Source organism: Vigna umbellata, chromosome 9, assembly GCF_029865625.1.
Source record: "Vigna umbellata cultivar VRB3 chromosome 9, Vumbellata_1.0, whole genome shotgun sequence".
Classification (NCBI taxonomy): domain Eukaryota; kingdom Viridiplantae; phylum Streptophyta; class Magnoliopsida; order Fabales; family Fabaceae; genus Vigna; species Vigna umbellata.
The window spans coordinates 41,168,491-41,183,915 of record NC_142173.1 but is presented as its reverse complement, the minus strand read 5'-3'; the positions used below and the strand labels follow the sequence as shown (position 1 = coordinate 41,183,915).

At 40.0% G+C, this 15,425-nt stretch overlaps 2 protein-coding genes across 4 annotated transcripts; one reads left to right on the top strand and one right to left on the bottom strand.

Annotated features, from left to right (window-relative positions):
* The first annotated feature begins 1,439 nt into the window (after nucleotides 1-1,439).
* LOC148193553 (ribonuclease MRP protein subunit POP4-like) lies at nucleotides 1,440-6,145 on the top strand. Of its 3 annotated transcripts, none has more exons than XM_088098123.1 (9): nucleotides 1,440-2,435; nucleotides 2,702-2,737; nucleotides 2,890-2,960; nucleotides 3,279-3,544; nucleotides 3,772-3,840; nucleotides 3,938-3,996; nucleotides 4,955-5,056; nucleotides 5,588-5,627; nucleotides 5,721-6,145. In XM_088098123.1, exons 1-9 carry the CDS (start codon nucleotides 2,237-2,239, stop codon nucleotides 5,746-5,748), a joined length of 870 nt encoding a protein of 289 aa, XP_087954249.1. In that variant the 5' UTR covers nucleotides 1,440-2,236; the 3' UTR covers nucleotides 5,749-6,145. The 3 variants fall into 3 exon arrangements, with proteins under 3 accessions (XP_087954249.1, XP_087954247.1, XP_087954248.1); XM_088098121.1 differs by having other exon boundaries at nucleotides 1,450-2,435; nucleotides 5,717-6,145; XM_088098122.1 differs by lacking the exon at nucleotides 5,588-5,627 and adding an exon at nucleotides 5,464-5,587 and having other exon boundaries at nucleotides 1,457-2,435.
* A 6,206-nt stretch (nucleotides 6,146-12,351) lies between these two features.
* Nucleotides 12,352-14,413, bottom strand: LOC148193552 (uncharacterized). The gene is made up of 2 exons (XM_088099455.1): nucleotides 12,404-14,413; nucleotides 12,352-12,360 (listed from the first exon to the last, which is right to left on the bottom strand). Exons 1-2 carry the CDS (start codon nucleotides 14,411-14,413, stop codon nucleotides 12,352-12,354), a joined length of 2,019 nt encoding a protein of 672 aa, XP_087955581.1.
* Between the last annotated feature and the right edge of the window lie 1,012 nt (nucleotides 14,414-15,425).

Sequence of the window (15,425 nt, the reverse complement as noted above, 5' to 3'; positions counted from 1 at the left end):
ATTTCGCAACAGTCCAAGGTTTTCAAAACACAGTTAGGACTGTGAGTATGTCAAGGTTTCTGCAGTTTTTCTGACACGAAAAAGCAAGCAAAACTACGGCAGCATTGACTTTGTTTGATCATATTTTCTTAGAATATCAAAGATACAGCGACAACCACAATTTAAAACTTTGGTTATAACAATTTGCTTTGAAAGGGTAGCGTCAATATGGTCCATTGTTTTCTTTTGTTTTTAGCTTTGTCTTATTTAGGATAAATTTTGTTGGATGAATGTTTGGGGGAGGAGAAGAAAACATGCTGCAGTTCTTTGGTCTGATATGAGACTGAAGAGGATAGAATATGATAAGCGCAGAGTCTTAAATTACCTGGTGGGGAAAGTTGTGATGCTTCATTTTTTGAACGTTTTGGCAGTCAGTGATTTGTGATTGAGAATGTAGGAGTACACGGGGAGGTAAAAGTATGGTTTTTGCTTTAGGTGATTATTTTGTACATAGCAAATCATACTAACAGGGGTTAAGTTGGGGATATCAGATATCAGTCTCTAATGACATATTTTGCAACTTTTTAGGGCATTTTTAGCTCTATTTGCCCTGGATTTTAAGTTTCAATTCATGTTTAGGCCTAAGAGCCTTTGCTTGCACAAGGGTGCCTGTGTTATGGGGTATAATAGACTTGAGTGATTTGAAATGGCATATTAATTTTAGCTTTCTAATTTTACCATTATAAACTCTTGAATTTGACCGATTATAATTAAGGTGAAAGTCGAAAAGGGCTAACAGGGGTGATAAACTTTTCCCGATCTAAAGCTAATGGATACACTAACTTTCTTAGGACTTAAAAACTCACAAGGGATAAAGTTACAATCTTCAAAACTATGAACTCCCTTACCATTTTTACCATACAACTAATTTATTTTTTCTTGAAAACTTAGTGAAACGTTTAGTATTTCATTGACTAAATCTCTGAAATACAAACTATTTCTATAAACGAAAATAAATAAGAAAAAAGAGAGAGAAAATATAATTAAAATATTAAGTTCCTATTGATGATTGAAAGGATAAAAATTAATTGGATTAAATATGTTTTTAGTCCCTAAATTATTGGTCGTTTTTGGTTGTAGTCTCTCTTTCAAAAAATAAGATACAATTTGGTTCTCATTCTTTTCGAAACTTTAGTTTTAGTCCTCAAAAACTAACGCTTTTAAAAATGTGCTTATGTGTCTAACGTCTGCGCGTGCATTTTTGTGTTGAGATAGCATCGACTGCTTTCGACTTTGCTAGTTGAGCAGCATTCATATTTTCTTCCGTCACTTCAAGAGAAGGATCTCCCATCTGCAATAGCAATACAGCTTAAATTACAGAGTTGCTGCAATAGCAATGCCTTTGTTCTGTTTGATAAATTGCCCGAAAAAGTAAACAATTGTGAATTTGAGTTTGTTCCACTCTGTAAATTTGTCGATTTCTTTAATTATCACTTTTTACTGTGCTATATTGCTTCTGAATGAAATGGTTTAGACTGCGTGCGACTGCTAACTATGTTTTTTTTCCGCCGCTCAGCAAACTCGACTCACTATTTTTCTTGCTAGGATATTTTGTAAAGATATTCAAAGTTTATTTCAGTTTTTAATCTCATAAAGATATTCAAAGATTATTTCAGTTTTGATTCGTTTATTGAAGATTATTTTTGAGACTGCTGTTAGATTATCTCATAAAGATATTTGAATATAGATATTCGAAGATTATTTCAGTTTTTATTGAAAGATTATTGAAAGATAATTTGAGTTTTTTTTATTCCTCTGTATATTTATCTTTATTTTTTTTATTAAAATAAATTTAAGTAGGTTTTTTGTATGACACGCGCGTCCAAACATTGGACAGTGTCACCACCGACGTGTCCGTGTCCGTGTCCGTACTGCGTCCGAAACGGGAAGCGCGATGCCACGGCCGTGTCGGAACTTCACACGCTACGGCAGAAGAGCACAACAAAAATAGTTTTATTTAATATTTTTTAAATTAAAGAAAATTATTCTTTTTGGAACTTTAGATTTTATTCTGCATGTGTGTTTTTTCTCAGAAATTTTATGGCAGCCTAAGAATCTTCTTTATTCTGCAATTGTTTTCCATTTTCATGTTTGAGAAGAACATATCAATTTGATGATACTTTTGCGCTATTAGAGTTTGAGCGTTTGTCACCTTTTCTCTCTTCTTTTTTATCATATTGTGCCTGGGTAGGTGTCCATGGCTACAGATTCAAGGAAACGCACATTGGAGGCTTTGGAGAGAAGGATAGCTTTTGCTAAAGCTGAGGTTCTTCAAAAAGAAAAGAAAAACAAAAAGAATATAAATGAAAATGGCAAACCACTTATTCCTACGGATTCTACTTCTAAAGATCCTTCCCCGCATTTGTTGCATTCATCTTCAGTCACACCCAAGAAAGGTAATTCATCTTTCAATGTTGTTGATTGTTCTTACTTCCTTCCTTCTTCACTGCTGGTAGTAAATTAATACATTGTAGGATGTTTCACTTGCACATTTTTTTATTTAGTTGTATCATAAGAACTTGTTATCTACATTAGGAAGTATTTTGTCTTGTGTCTTGGTTTTTGTAGTTAATAATTGAATTCTGCTTTATGATACTGATGCGAATATCTGTAAATATCTTGTTTGACATTTATCTGATAATTTCCATTTCCCCCCTTTTAGGAAATTTCACCTTTTCTGGTCATACCAATTCACCAGGTACTAGAAACTCAATGTCATATTACCCTTTGATATATAAGTTCTTTCTTTTATATTTTCATCCTTTTGATTTTGAGGGTTTTATGCGAAGTATATTTTAAACTTATCACTTCAATATATATGGACAAAATGATGTTACTAATTATTTGCAGAAATTGAAGATGGTCCCGTATATGCCCAACGTTCTGTGCCTGTAAATGTCAATCTGCTCCCATATAGTGAGGTAATTCCTTGCTTGGAGCTCATGTCCTGGCTGAGAATATTAAAAGAAATCTAATAAAAGCATTTGCTGATAAAATTTTTCATTATAAATCCGTAATAATTAATCTCCTCTAACGGCTTAACTCTTAAAACAAACACGGATGCATGGAATAATTCACAGATCTTAAAAGCCACCTTTTAACCAATTAACTGTGTGCTCTCAATCTAACCAAAATGTGGAAGTTTCTTTATCTTCCAGTTTGAAAGATGCAGTTTTTTCCATTAGCAATGATAAATTGGTGGAAATTTGTATTTGTCACCATTTACATATATTTTGCAGTTTTCCACCGAAAGAAGAGGTTCGATTGATGGCATATTGCATGAGCTTCTTCAGAAGGGAGATGCTGCACAAAAGTACATGCAAGGATCTAGAAACATGAAAATTGACAACTGGATCCTTCTTGATAATTTTGTACAAGGACGGGTGCTTTCTTCTGGCTCTCAAACTAGAGCTTTGCAAATCCATTCAAAACGCTCTAAGAAACACATGTCTATGAGACAGCATAAAAAGTGTGGATCATTATATCTTCCTCAAGAGTTCCAAAAGTAAGTTAAAAAGACACTTCCTGACAATATGTTGATCCTTAATGTTAGTTTTAACTGCTGCAATTGTTAATGTATATTTTTGTGAGGAATCTTTTATTTCAGCATCAGCTTTTGTTTGGGAAGTTTAGCTTTATGCTATTACAAATAATGTTTTGTACAAGTTTATTGGTCACACTTTTTCTACAATGATGTTTCTTTTGTTCCCTAATAGTTTACTCTGCTTGCAGATTCGATATTTTCAAGCCAATGCATGAAATGTGGAAAGATTACGTAATGTTGCTTCTTAAATCAACTGGGTACATCTTATGTTTAATTTTTGTTGAGTTGAAAATAATCATTTATGCTGCTTTCCTCTTGAGGCTTTTATGACTATTAACTTGTTTAATATTGCAGGAAGAATCAACTGACTCAATGTCTCCTAGGTGCAGATCTACATGGTGCTTTCATTTTAGGTTTGAGCACATTCTTTTTTACTTTCTAATGAGTTAAAAACACCTACGACAATCTTATAATAAAAAGGAAAAAGTTGCATAACTAGACAATCATTGACCGGAAGTACAATTATTATCTATTTTTTTCTCTCTCAAAAGACGAAAATGTTCTAATGTGTAATTCTTTTATGTACGTTGAAAAGTGTTAAAATTGCTGTTACCTCTACTAGAATTGTCAAAGCTTATTTTTGATTCTCGTGGAAAGAGTTAATGATTTTGATTAGTAGATACAAAGCTCATCATCTTACAATCTTCTTGTGAGGTTAAGTGTGTGTGTCAATATATATATATATATATATATATATATATATATATATATATATATATATATATATATATATATATATATAATAATAATAATAATAATTTGTCATCTTTACTCTATGTGAATCTTCAATAATATTTTAAGCATGGAAGTGGAAATTTGTTGATGATTTGATAACAATTCGTTAAAAGGTTACACAGTAGGATCAACAGACCTTACTAAAATTGGGCTATGATATTTTGTTTGAAAGTGGAATTTAAATCTATTTCAACATTATAAAACTGACTTGTAAGATTAGATTTTTGTCTATTTATATATTATAATTTGATCATATTTTTAATTGATGTGAAATCTTTTATATGATCATTTTTTAAATTATGGCAATGAGTTCAATAGTGGAGTAACCTGCCCGGTTGGTTCAGGGTGCAAACCAAGTGTTTGCTTCTCTTGTTCAAGAAACATTCCCTGATCAGTGCTCTTCGTTGCCTTTGAAATCCCCTCTTTCCTGCATAACCCTTTTCACCGTCCATCAGAAGAAAAAAGAATTGGGCTTCTAATGTGTCAATATGAAAAGATTAATTGTTTTAGCCTCTATCTCCTATATAATCATCTGCATGTTATCACTGACTATACCTAGTCCATCTGTTTTTGCAGTTGTGGAGTGTAAAATAACTTATTTTACAGGAATTCACGGCATCATGATTCGTGAAACTGCAGAAGCTTTTGGGATAATTACTGAAGATGATAAATTTCGAGGTAATAGAGACTGGCGTTGCATTATCAAAGTGGTTATTCCTGTAAGCTTGCATGAAGTTATACGGTTGTTTCTAGATTTTTAGACCGAACAAATTTTCCTAATTCCTAGCCGCCACTTAAAATTGTGGGCGTATCTGAGCAATTATGCCATTCATGCACAAGTTACCACTTTCACTAGGAAAATTAAATAGGTTTTGACTTACTATCACCTGTGCTCTGGTTCTGAGAATTCCTTAATCCTTATTTTAGGTTCATCAGTATCCCTTTCAATATTGTGAATTAGTTTTTACGAACTAGGAACCTTAAACATAACAAATTCTGGGATTTTTTTGGTGAAGTTGAAGTTGTTATTATTCGTTTCAAACTTGTGATGACCAAATTCTTACTATCTATTTGGTATCACGAAGTTGTTCCCAAAAAGGGTTCTGTATTTGTATTCCAAGTTGATTGCTGGAAAGTCACTCTGCATGGAGATAAACTTGGTTCAAGAAAGGTCGGATTGTGATATTGGTGATGATCCTTCTACTGTAGGTAACAACATCTTGACCCTTTTCTATCGGTTTTTGATGAGGTACTTCATCTTTTTGAGTGAACCTTGTTCTGTCATCTTGTGTTTTTCTTGCTATTCTGTGTATTTTATAATGTTTTTCTTACTTTAAGACAGAATATCCGTAAACCCCTGTGCATTTTGAAAGTCTTGAGCTATGGAATGCTGATTGGATTGTGGCAGTGGAGAAGTTGGAGATTGCTTAAGGGTTAGTTGCTGGAAAGACGGTGAATGACAGTGACTTTGACTTATTAGTGGACACATGCTAGTCTTTCTGTGCTGGTTTGAACTTCTCTCGTCTTAATAAGTCGTTGTAGATTTTGGTCCTGCTAGTTACAAGATTGCCGGTTTTTGTCTGCAATTGAACTCTCCATTTCTTTCTTAATTACAAAGTGGAGAGGAATTCTGAGGAGGAAGAAATATGTTTAGCCGTCACTCAACAAAAATTAATTAAATTATATTGAATTATACGAACTAGAACATTCTTTTGTGAATTTATATTGAATGGATCCAATGCTAAAAGAAACTGAAATTGTAATTTAGTCAAATATTTATTATAACATTGTAGTGTATGGCAGGCATGTTCAAATTCGTTGAGACTGTCTGCTTATAACGAACCTTCTTTTAAGGCTGTCAAGTAAATGTTGCATGCAACTGTAACTATTATTAGTAATAAAAAATCACAACCTTTTCCCTGGCATTGCCCATCTTTACCAAAGATTTTTGACACAATCACTGTAGCTTCATAGAATTTTAAAATGCTGTGGTTTATTGCTTAGTTCCCAATACCGTGAATAACCACAGTTCCAAAAATAGGAATAACCACATATACAACCAAAATAATAATAAAAAATGTAATTGTATGATGCACATGTGGTTATCAAACATATTCTTGTAATCTAGTCTAAAGCACCACATTTGAATTTTTATGAGTTATTCCACCGAGAAATCCCATATCCCCAAATAAAATAAAATGAGAAAATAAAAATTATTTCTATCCCATCCACTTTAAACACACTCGACCCATAAAGAATTATTTACATTTTTCAAAGAAAGAATAATTTAAATTCTTACTTCAACTACATCTCCATCTTTGAGTTTTGTGTTGGGCAGTACTAACTGTCCATTAATCAAAACCAGCTTTCCTTCCAAACCAACTCTTTGAGCAGCATCAGTAGCAGTGCTTCCAGCTTTTAACCTCAAAATTTCACCATGAGGCCAACAAATAATTACCACTTCCCCAAGAGAACCGTGAAGATCATAAAACTTTGAGTCGTATTTTGTTTGCTTGACACTTACTTCAGAGCGCAATTGCTCTTCCCAGGAAAGCATTGTTCTCAAAAGCTTCACCTAAAGGATGAATTACATACACAATCACCGAAACATTCATCTACATTCACAAATCTACTGGAATGAATAACAAGGTGAAAATAAAATATCAACTTTTCAAGAAAATAATTGCATTTATATAATTTGATTGGCAATGAAAACAAAGGAAAGCAAACAAAAGAAATCTCCATTTGCACAATCTGTGTAAGAGAGGTAAGATGGTTGCCAAATACCTTGTTATTGATGCCGGCTTCAGCAGAAGCTGATGCAACCAAGTCAAATTATGAGTGAGATGTTATCCAGTTAACTTGTCTGCCCTCAAACACGGCCGCCACAACAGCCCAATATTCAGATTCTTCTTGCTCAGTAAAATTGATAACTTGGATGAAAGTTGGGAGTAGTCTCCCAAATTGATCTTGCTGCGAATGATGCAAATAATAATATAAAATTCTTCAGTACAGCAGTCTGCGTTTGCAAACCCACTGTAGTTCTAAGAAAATCAGTAATGAAAGAAATCAACATTACATAAATATATTGTTTTTTCTACATCTTCAATATAAAAAAGTTTTACATTCTCATGTAATCATGTGCAACAACTTCACTAAATCAGTTTCCTCACAATGCAAAGTAAATTCTAGATTATGATCAAAATTTTGAAAACAATTATTTTATCCATCACGTGGCATTCGAAACATCAGAGACTAAATATCATATTTATCTTTAACACTAGAAATACGATAAAGAATGACATAAATGATGAAAAATTAAAAAATGTGACCGATTAATATGGATACAGAGAAATAACAAGATATCATCAGAACGGTAACTATTATTTATGTTCCGGAATATAATGCTAGTTGTATAATTCATTTGATTTTAATATTTTTCTGCACTACCTGAGGACATAATGTTTCCGAAAAGTATCCGTTCCTTATGTTTTATCGAGCATTTAGTCAACACAGGAGAATGAGCTCTAACACAAATTTGCTGTTCCTCACTCATGTGTGTGTGTGACTACAACATTACATTAATATAATTGAGCACTCTCAAAGCAAAAGAAACATATTTACTAATAGAAGACCTGTAGAACAGCAAAGCATAAATCTTCCAGTTCAGCTTTCAAGGCCCACAGTCCCAATCTTGAAGCAAGTGAACACCAAATGATTAAGGTCTCCTCAGCAACAGCTTGAGCTTTTTGCAATGGTAGAGCATGACTGAAAAGAGAGATAGTGTCACACAATAAAAATGACCTATGAAACATAACTTATAATCCTTTTAGCAAAAAAAGTCAAAAGGCCCCATGTGGCTTAAGTATGCTGGTTGAAGACAACTACTATCGCAGGGAAGTAAAAACTCACTACTAAAAACCATGAAGAATTGAGAAGGCTATAGTACTAAAATAAATTTTATTTCATCTTCAAATAATAATAGATCTGAAATAAAGGGCCAGAAAAGGGAAAATAAAAAAGACCAACAATAATTGAGTATAAAAGAAAAGAAGTTAAGATGCCCAGAGTAAGTACATTGTTCTCATGTTGTGAAGGCGATCTGCAAGCTTGATGAGCACAACACGTGGATCATCAACCATTCCCAAAAGCATTACTCGTAAATTACTTGCCTAACAGATTTTGAATGTAACATATCAGAAAAGTATGCTGCTAATTCCACCACCCACTACCACGTTTTACAAATTTCAGAATGCATATAGTTTCAGTATTGTCTAGACCAACTACCAAATGCATTACATTGATAGATACAAAAGATTGTTTTATTGGCCTGTATTTTGGAAGCTTAGTTTTGTAAAGTGAAACGGATTATGCACAAAATTGGCCAACCTCAAGCTTCTATAGGAATAAGTATTAAATATATATTACAAAGAAAGATGATGATATGATACATTTTTCTCTTCACAATTAATCCTTGTATTGTTTAAAAACCATCTCAGGCATCCATTGTTTTCAGCATATTTTGATATTGATGATTAACATGATACCAAAGTAAACTTGAAAGTCTCGGGCTAATTGATGCACACGTCAAAGGCAGATTATGTACCTCTTCTTGGCCAAGCACACCCTGGTTTACACTTACCCTCCTATGTCTGCGTAATAGCTGCAAAAGATAATGCAGTTATTCCTTATGGTAATAAAGGAAAACAGAAACAGTCTCCAGATTTGTTAGGAGAATTGAGCTTCTAATCCACAAATACAATGAAATAGAAGAATATGCCACTAAACTCTTTCGGTATTAGACCATACATGTTACGTGCCTGATCACGTAATCTCTCCACTCACGACTGACAAGAGAATTAACTGAATAAAATCCTTTATTACTGCAAAGTTTAGGAAACACAAAACACAACCAATGACTGGGAGCAGGTTCTCCTTCAGTCACACGAGAGCATAACCTCTCTTACAATACTCAATAATCAAAAACATATCCTGAGCTCTAGGTGCCCCCTTAATTAATACTAATTACTCCTCCCAGAAAAGGTAAGGAATAATCGCAATTGCCTATTTATTATAATTAAACATAATTGCCTATTTATTATAATTATCTGGAAAGAATCATTCTGTCCTTATTTACTCTATTTATTACTGTATTTATTACAGTAATACTCTGCTGAACGTCCCCGGAATTCCCGCCTATCCTCCCGCTTGCCAGCTAGACGTAGCTGGACGTTCGTCGTCGTCTCCCCTTGTCTCAGGACGTTCGTCCATGCTCTGTTCGTTCATGACGCTCGTCCTTTCTCTTCGATGCTCGTCCTCGCTCTGCTCATCCCGGGCGCTCGTCCTCACTCCCCGTTGCCCCGCTCGCTCGGCCTCCCCTCGCTGAGTGCGTTCGTCCTCGCCCCTCGTTGCCTCCTGCTCAGAACGCTCTTCCGCTCCCGTCCGGTTCCCTTCTTGCGATGGACGCTCGTCCTCTTGTGATGGACGCTCGTCCTCTCCTCTATCCCTTCTATATCTTCTTCTCTCGTACACTCGCCAGGCCGTAACATTACCCACCCCTTGAAGATCAACCTTGCCCTCAAGGTTGAAGTCAGGATATTGATCTTGTATGGTGAGGGCATCTTCCCATGTCGCCCCGTCAATACCTCCCTCTTGCCATTCGACCAAGACTTCCAGCCGCTCGTCCTCTCCCTGTTGCACCTGTCTTTTATCCAAAACTCTGACCGGCTGTGGAGACGGTCCCTCCATCTCTAAGTCTATTGGTAACTCTTGCTCGACCCTGTGGTCCCCCACTGCCTTCTTTAACTGTGACACATGGAACACTGGGTGTATCCGGGCGGACTCGGGTAATTGCAGTTTAAATGCGACGGCCCCCACCTGCTGAATGACCAGGAAAGGTCCAAAATAACGTGCGGCCAGTTTAGAGTGTACTGGGGATGGCATCGTAGTTTGTCGGTGAGGTCTAAGCTTCAGGTAGACCCAATCCCCCACGCCTACTTGGGATGGCCTCCTTGCCTTGTCGGCCTGCCTCACCATTAACTCTTGAGCCCTGGCTAGATGAAACTTAAGCTGGAGGAGTGCTTCATCTCTTGTTTGTAACTCCTGATTGACAGCTTCCACTAAGGTTTCCCCTGGAACGAACCTGTGCAGTGATGGAGGCGGCCTCCCATAGACGGTTTCAAAAGGGGTGCACTTGGCTGATTCTTGGTAGCTGGTGTTGTACCAGTATTCCGCCCATGGTAATACGATACTCCAGCCCTTGGGCTGTTCGGAACAAAAACACCTCAAATACCCCTCCAAGACCCTGTTGACAACCTCCGTCTGCCCATCCGATTCAGGATGATAGGCGGTGCTCATCTTTAGTTGAGTGCCTTGTAATTTGAACAACTCCTTCCAAAAATTACTTAAAAACAGTGGGTCCCGGTCACTCACTATAGATAGCGGCACCCCATGCAATCGGACGATCTCCTTCACAAAGACTTCGGCTATGGTGCGTGCAGAATAAGGGTGTTTTAAGGGTATGAAATGTCCGTATTTGCTGAGACGGTCCACCACCACTAACACAGCATCATATCCTCTAGACTTGGGTAATTTGACAATAAAATCCATGCTTATCTCCTCCCAAATTGCGTTGGGAATGGGTAACGGTTGCAGCAACCCTTGCGGGGACGAGGTCAAATATTTATGTTGTTGACAGACCAGACATCTGGCAACGAACTCGGTCACAGCTTTCTTCATGCCCACCCAGTAAAGAGACTGCGCCACCTTGCGGTACGTTCGGTAGACCCCTGAGTGGCCTCCTGTGTGCGTGGTATGGAATTCGGCTATCAACTTGGGCACCCAGGCCGAACGGCCTGATAGCACGAGCCTCCCTTTATAGTGCAAGCGCTCGTTCTCCAGCGTGTACGAGGGGTGGGAATTGGGGTCTTTCTTCAAGTCGTCAATCACTTTCCTTAACTCCTCATCCGCCTCGACTTCTTCCAAGATTTCCCTGAAATCTTGCCAGTATGGTCGAGCAATCACCGTCAATTCCTTCTCTTCCAGTAGCTCATCCTCATCCTTGCGTGATAGGGCGTCCGCCACCTTGTTGGTTACCCCTGATTTGTACACAATCTCAAAGTCGTATCCCAGGAGCTTGGCCAGCCAATTCTGCTGATTCTGAGTGGTGATGCGTTGCTCCAAAAGGTACTTCAAACTCCTCTGATCCGTGTGAACTACAAACCGTTGCCCCAGCAGGTACGGCCTCCAGTGCTGTATGGCTAAAACCAGCGCCATTAATTCCTTCTCATATATTGACTTCCCTAATGAGCCCTCAGATAGCGCTTTGCTAAAGAAAGCTATGGGCTGCTTCCCTTGCATGAGTACCGCTCCAATTCCCCTTCCGGATGCGTCACACTCAATGTGAAACGGCTGGTCAAAATCAGGCAGAATCAATACAGGCGCAGTCGTAATTGCCTTCTTCAACCTTAACATGGCCTCCTCTGCTTGTGTCGTCCATGCAAACTGCCCCTTCTTAAGAAGGTCGGTTAAAGGTCTGGCAATCTTTCCATAATCCTTTACGAACCTCCTGTAATATCCCGTCAGACCCAGGAAGCCCCTCAAAGCCTTCACCGTCTTCGGTTTCTCCCACTCCAGCACGGCTCGCACCTTGTCTTCGTCCATCTCTACACCCTTCTCGGATATCCGGTGGCCCAGATAACCTATTTGAGTTCTGCCGAACTCACATTTCTTCCTGTTGGCTACCCATCCATTTGCCACGAGCTCCCTCAGCACCACCCCCACATGCTCCAAGTGCTCCTCCCAAGTTCGGCTATATACCAGTATATCATCAAAGAATACCAGTACGAATTTCCGCAGATAAGGCTGCAACAGTGTGTTCATGGCACTTTGAAAAGTGGCTGGTGCGTTGGTTAGGCCGAACGGCATCACCATGAATTCGTAGTGACCCTGGTGTGTCCTGAAGGCCGTTTTCTCTATGTCTCCTGCTCCCATTCGTATCTGGTGATAGCCCGACTTCAAATCCACCTTTGAAAAGTATTTGGCCCCTCTCAGTTCGTCCAACAACTCCTCTATCAAAGGAATAGGGAATTTATCTGGTACAGTAGCTCGGTTTAAGGCCCTGTAGTCCACACAAAATCTCCAACTGCCATCCTTCTTCTTTACCAGAATTACAGGGCTCGAATATGGACTGTTGCTCGCCCTTATGACGCCTGCCTTCAACATCTTCCCCACCTGTTTCTCAATTTCCCCCTTCATTACATGGGGATATCTGTACGGCCTTACATTCACAGGGTCCGTACCTTCTTTTAAGGGAATTTGATGAACCATTCCCCTATCTGGCGGTAGTCCGTTTGGTTCGTTAAATACGTCCGCGTACCGTTCCAAGATTCGCATCATGTCGAACGTCTGCCTCCCTGTCAACTCCGGGCCGAACGTTTCTTTTATCTGAGCGTACGGTCTTTGCTCCTCCTCCTTTTCTGTCTCCCCAAGCTCCCACAACAGCCACCAGACCTCCACTTCCTTCATCTTCCGCAACGCTGCCGGGTCCACCAATCTCCGAGTTAGAGTTGGGTCTCCTTTAATTGTCATTTTGCGCCCTGCCTGAACGTACGCCATAGTTAGCTGCCCCCAATTTAAGGTTACCTCGCCCAGCTTTGCCAACCATTCTACTCCCAGTATCACATCCACTCCGCCCAACTCGAACAGGTGAAATCGTTCATTGATCACAACCTCTCCCATGTGGATCGTGACTGCCTCACAGCACCCCCTCGTCTCTTTTCTCTGCCCATCCCCCAAACTCACCCTGTAGGGTGGTATATCTACTACGGGTAATGCCAGATCTTCTACCAATTCCCTGCTTATGAAATTGTGGCTGGCGCCACTGTCAATCAGAATCAGAACCTGCTTCGCCCCTATCTGCCCCTGCAGCTTCATCGTTCTGGGCTGGGTGAGCCCTCCTGCCGAGAACGCGGATAGCTCCATTTGTTCGAGTTCAACCTCCATCTCGTCTTCCCCTCCTGGTTCCTCGTCTTCTGCCAATATCAACATCCGGAGTCCCCTTTCTGGACATCGATGCCCCGGACCGAACGGTCCTCCACACCTGAAACACCTCCCTTCCTCCCTACGTTTGACGTACTCAGCGTACGGTAGATCACGTACGTTCCTGTTTTGAGCGTTAGGGAACGTGCGTTCGCCTTCTCTCCTTGGGCCTCCTTCCTTCTCAGCTGTCCCCGTTCGGTTCTGAGTGTGGCGGCTAGGCTCCACCCTTGCCACTGACCCGCTCGGTTTTCCCCACGTCTGTCCTTTGCTGACGATTCCCCCGCTTGCTCTTGCTCCAGCTTGGAACGCCTCCACGTCCCTGGCTAGTCTCATGACGTCCATGAACTCCTTCGGGTCAAGCAACCTGAGTTGGTTACGAATCCCCTCCTGTAGTCCTGCCATGAAATACCCCATCAACTGTGCCTCGGGTATTTTTTCTGCTTGGCCCACCAACACCTCGAATTCTTGTATATAATCTCCCACGGACCCTGTTTGTTTACAGGATGCCAGCCTCTCGAAGACCGTTCCTCGATTCCTGCCTCCAAACCGAACCACCAACGCCTCCTTTAATCCTGCCCACGTTTGGTTCCTGGCTTTCTCCCTCCAAAACCGGAACCAGTGTCCCGCTATCCCGTCCATGCTGATGTAGGCCAGGCGCAACTTTTCGTCCTCTGGTACCCCTTGCAATTCGAAGAATTTATCCGCCCTATAAAGCCAGTTCATAGGCTCGTTGCCTTCGAATGCGGGTAACTCGACCCTCTTCCTCCAGTACGGCTGCCCTTCTCGGTGTCCCCCCTCTAAGCCGCCGTCATCCCTCTCATCCTCGTCATTCCTTCTTCCATTGACCGATCCTTGACTACCATCAAAGTGTCCATCATCCCGTCGACCCCGCTCCCCTATCACCCTCACTAGTTCCTGGACTGCCGATTCCAGTCCGCCCATGGAGATTTCTAGGGTCTCCATTCTTCCTTCCACAGCATTCAGCCTTCCTTCCATGACGCTTTCCTCCTTCAATAGGATCCGGCAGTTTCCTCCCTTGACGATCCGGCAGGTCGGACCAATTGTTACGTGCCTGATCACGTAATCTCTCCACTCACGACTGACAAGAGAATTAACTGAATAAAATCCTTTATTACTGCAAAGTTTAGGAAACACAAAACACAACCAATGACTGGGAGCAGGTTCTCCTTCAGTCACACGAGAGCATAACCTCTCTTACAATACTCAATAATCAAAAACATATCCTGAGCTCTAGGTGCCCCCTTAATTAATACTAATTACTCCTCCCAGAAAAGGTAAGGAATAATCGCAATTGCCTATTTATTATAATTAAACATAATTGCCTATTTATTATAATTATCTGGAAAGAATCATTCTGTCCTTATTTACTCTATTTATTACTGTATTTATTACAGTAATACTCTGCTGAACGTCCCCTGAATTCCCGCCTATCCTCCCGCTTGCCAGCTAGACGTAGCTGGACGTTCGTCGTCGTCTCCCCTTTGCTCAGGACGTTCGTCCATGCTCTGTTCGTTCATGACGCTCGTCCTTTCTCTTCGATGCTCGTCCTCGCTCTGCTCATCCCGGGCGCTCGTCCTCACTCCCCGTTGCCCCGCTCGCTCGGCCTCCCCTCGCTGAGTGCGTTCGTCCTCGCCCCTCGTTGCCTCCTGCTCAGAACGCTCTTCCGCTCCCGTCCGGTTCCCTTCTTGCGATGGACGCTCGTCCTCTTGTGATGGACGCTCGTCCTCTCCTCTATCCCTTCTATATCTTCTTCTCTCGTACACTCGCCAGGCCGTAACAATACATCTGCATTAGTTATGAGATAGGTGTCAGAGATTAAGATTTCTAAAAACTTGAGATATTAGGTGCATTGAAAATGGTTTACAGTTTCATAGTAACTTGCAATGAAATTTGTTTCTATTACGAAAAATGGAGCAGCTGATAGAGACATTAATACCATGTCCAAGACCAATACGAGCCAAAAGCTTTAGAATCAGTTTGTCAGATG

What these genes read in the sequence shown, in the direction of transcription:
- LOC148193553 (XM_088098121.1), top strand. Translation starts at nt 2,237, where the DNA reads ATGGCTACAGATTCAAGGAAACGCACATTGGAGGCTTTGGAGAGAAGG. An exon ending in CTTCCTCAAGAGTTCCAAAA is followed by an intron (nt 3,545 to 3,771) that starts GTAAGTTAAAAA and finishes CTCTGCTTGCAG; the next exon opens with ATTCGATATTTTCAAGCCAA. An exon ending in ACATGGTGCTTTCATTTTAG is followed by an intron (nt 3,997 to 4,954) that starts GTTTGAGCACAT and finishes CTGTTTTTGCAG; the next exon opens with TTGTGGAGTGTAAAATAACT.
- LOC148193552 (XM_088099455.1), bottom strand. Translation starts at nt 14,413, where the DNA reads ATGGAAGGAAGGCTGAATGCTGTGGAAGGAAGAATGGAGACCCTAGAA.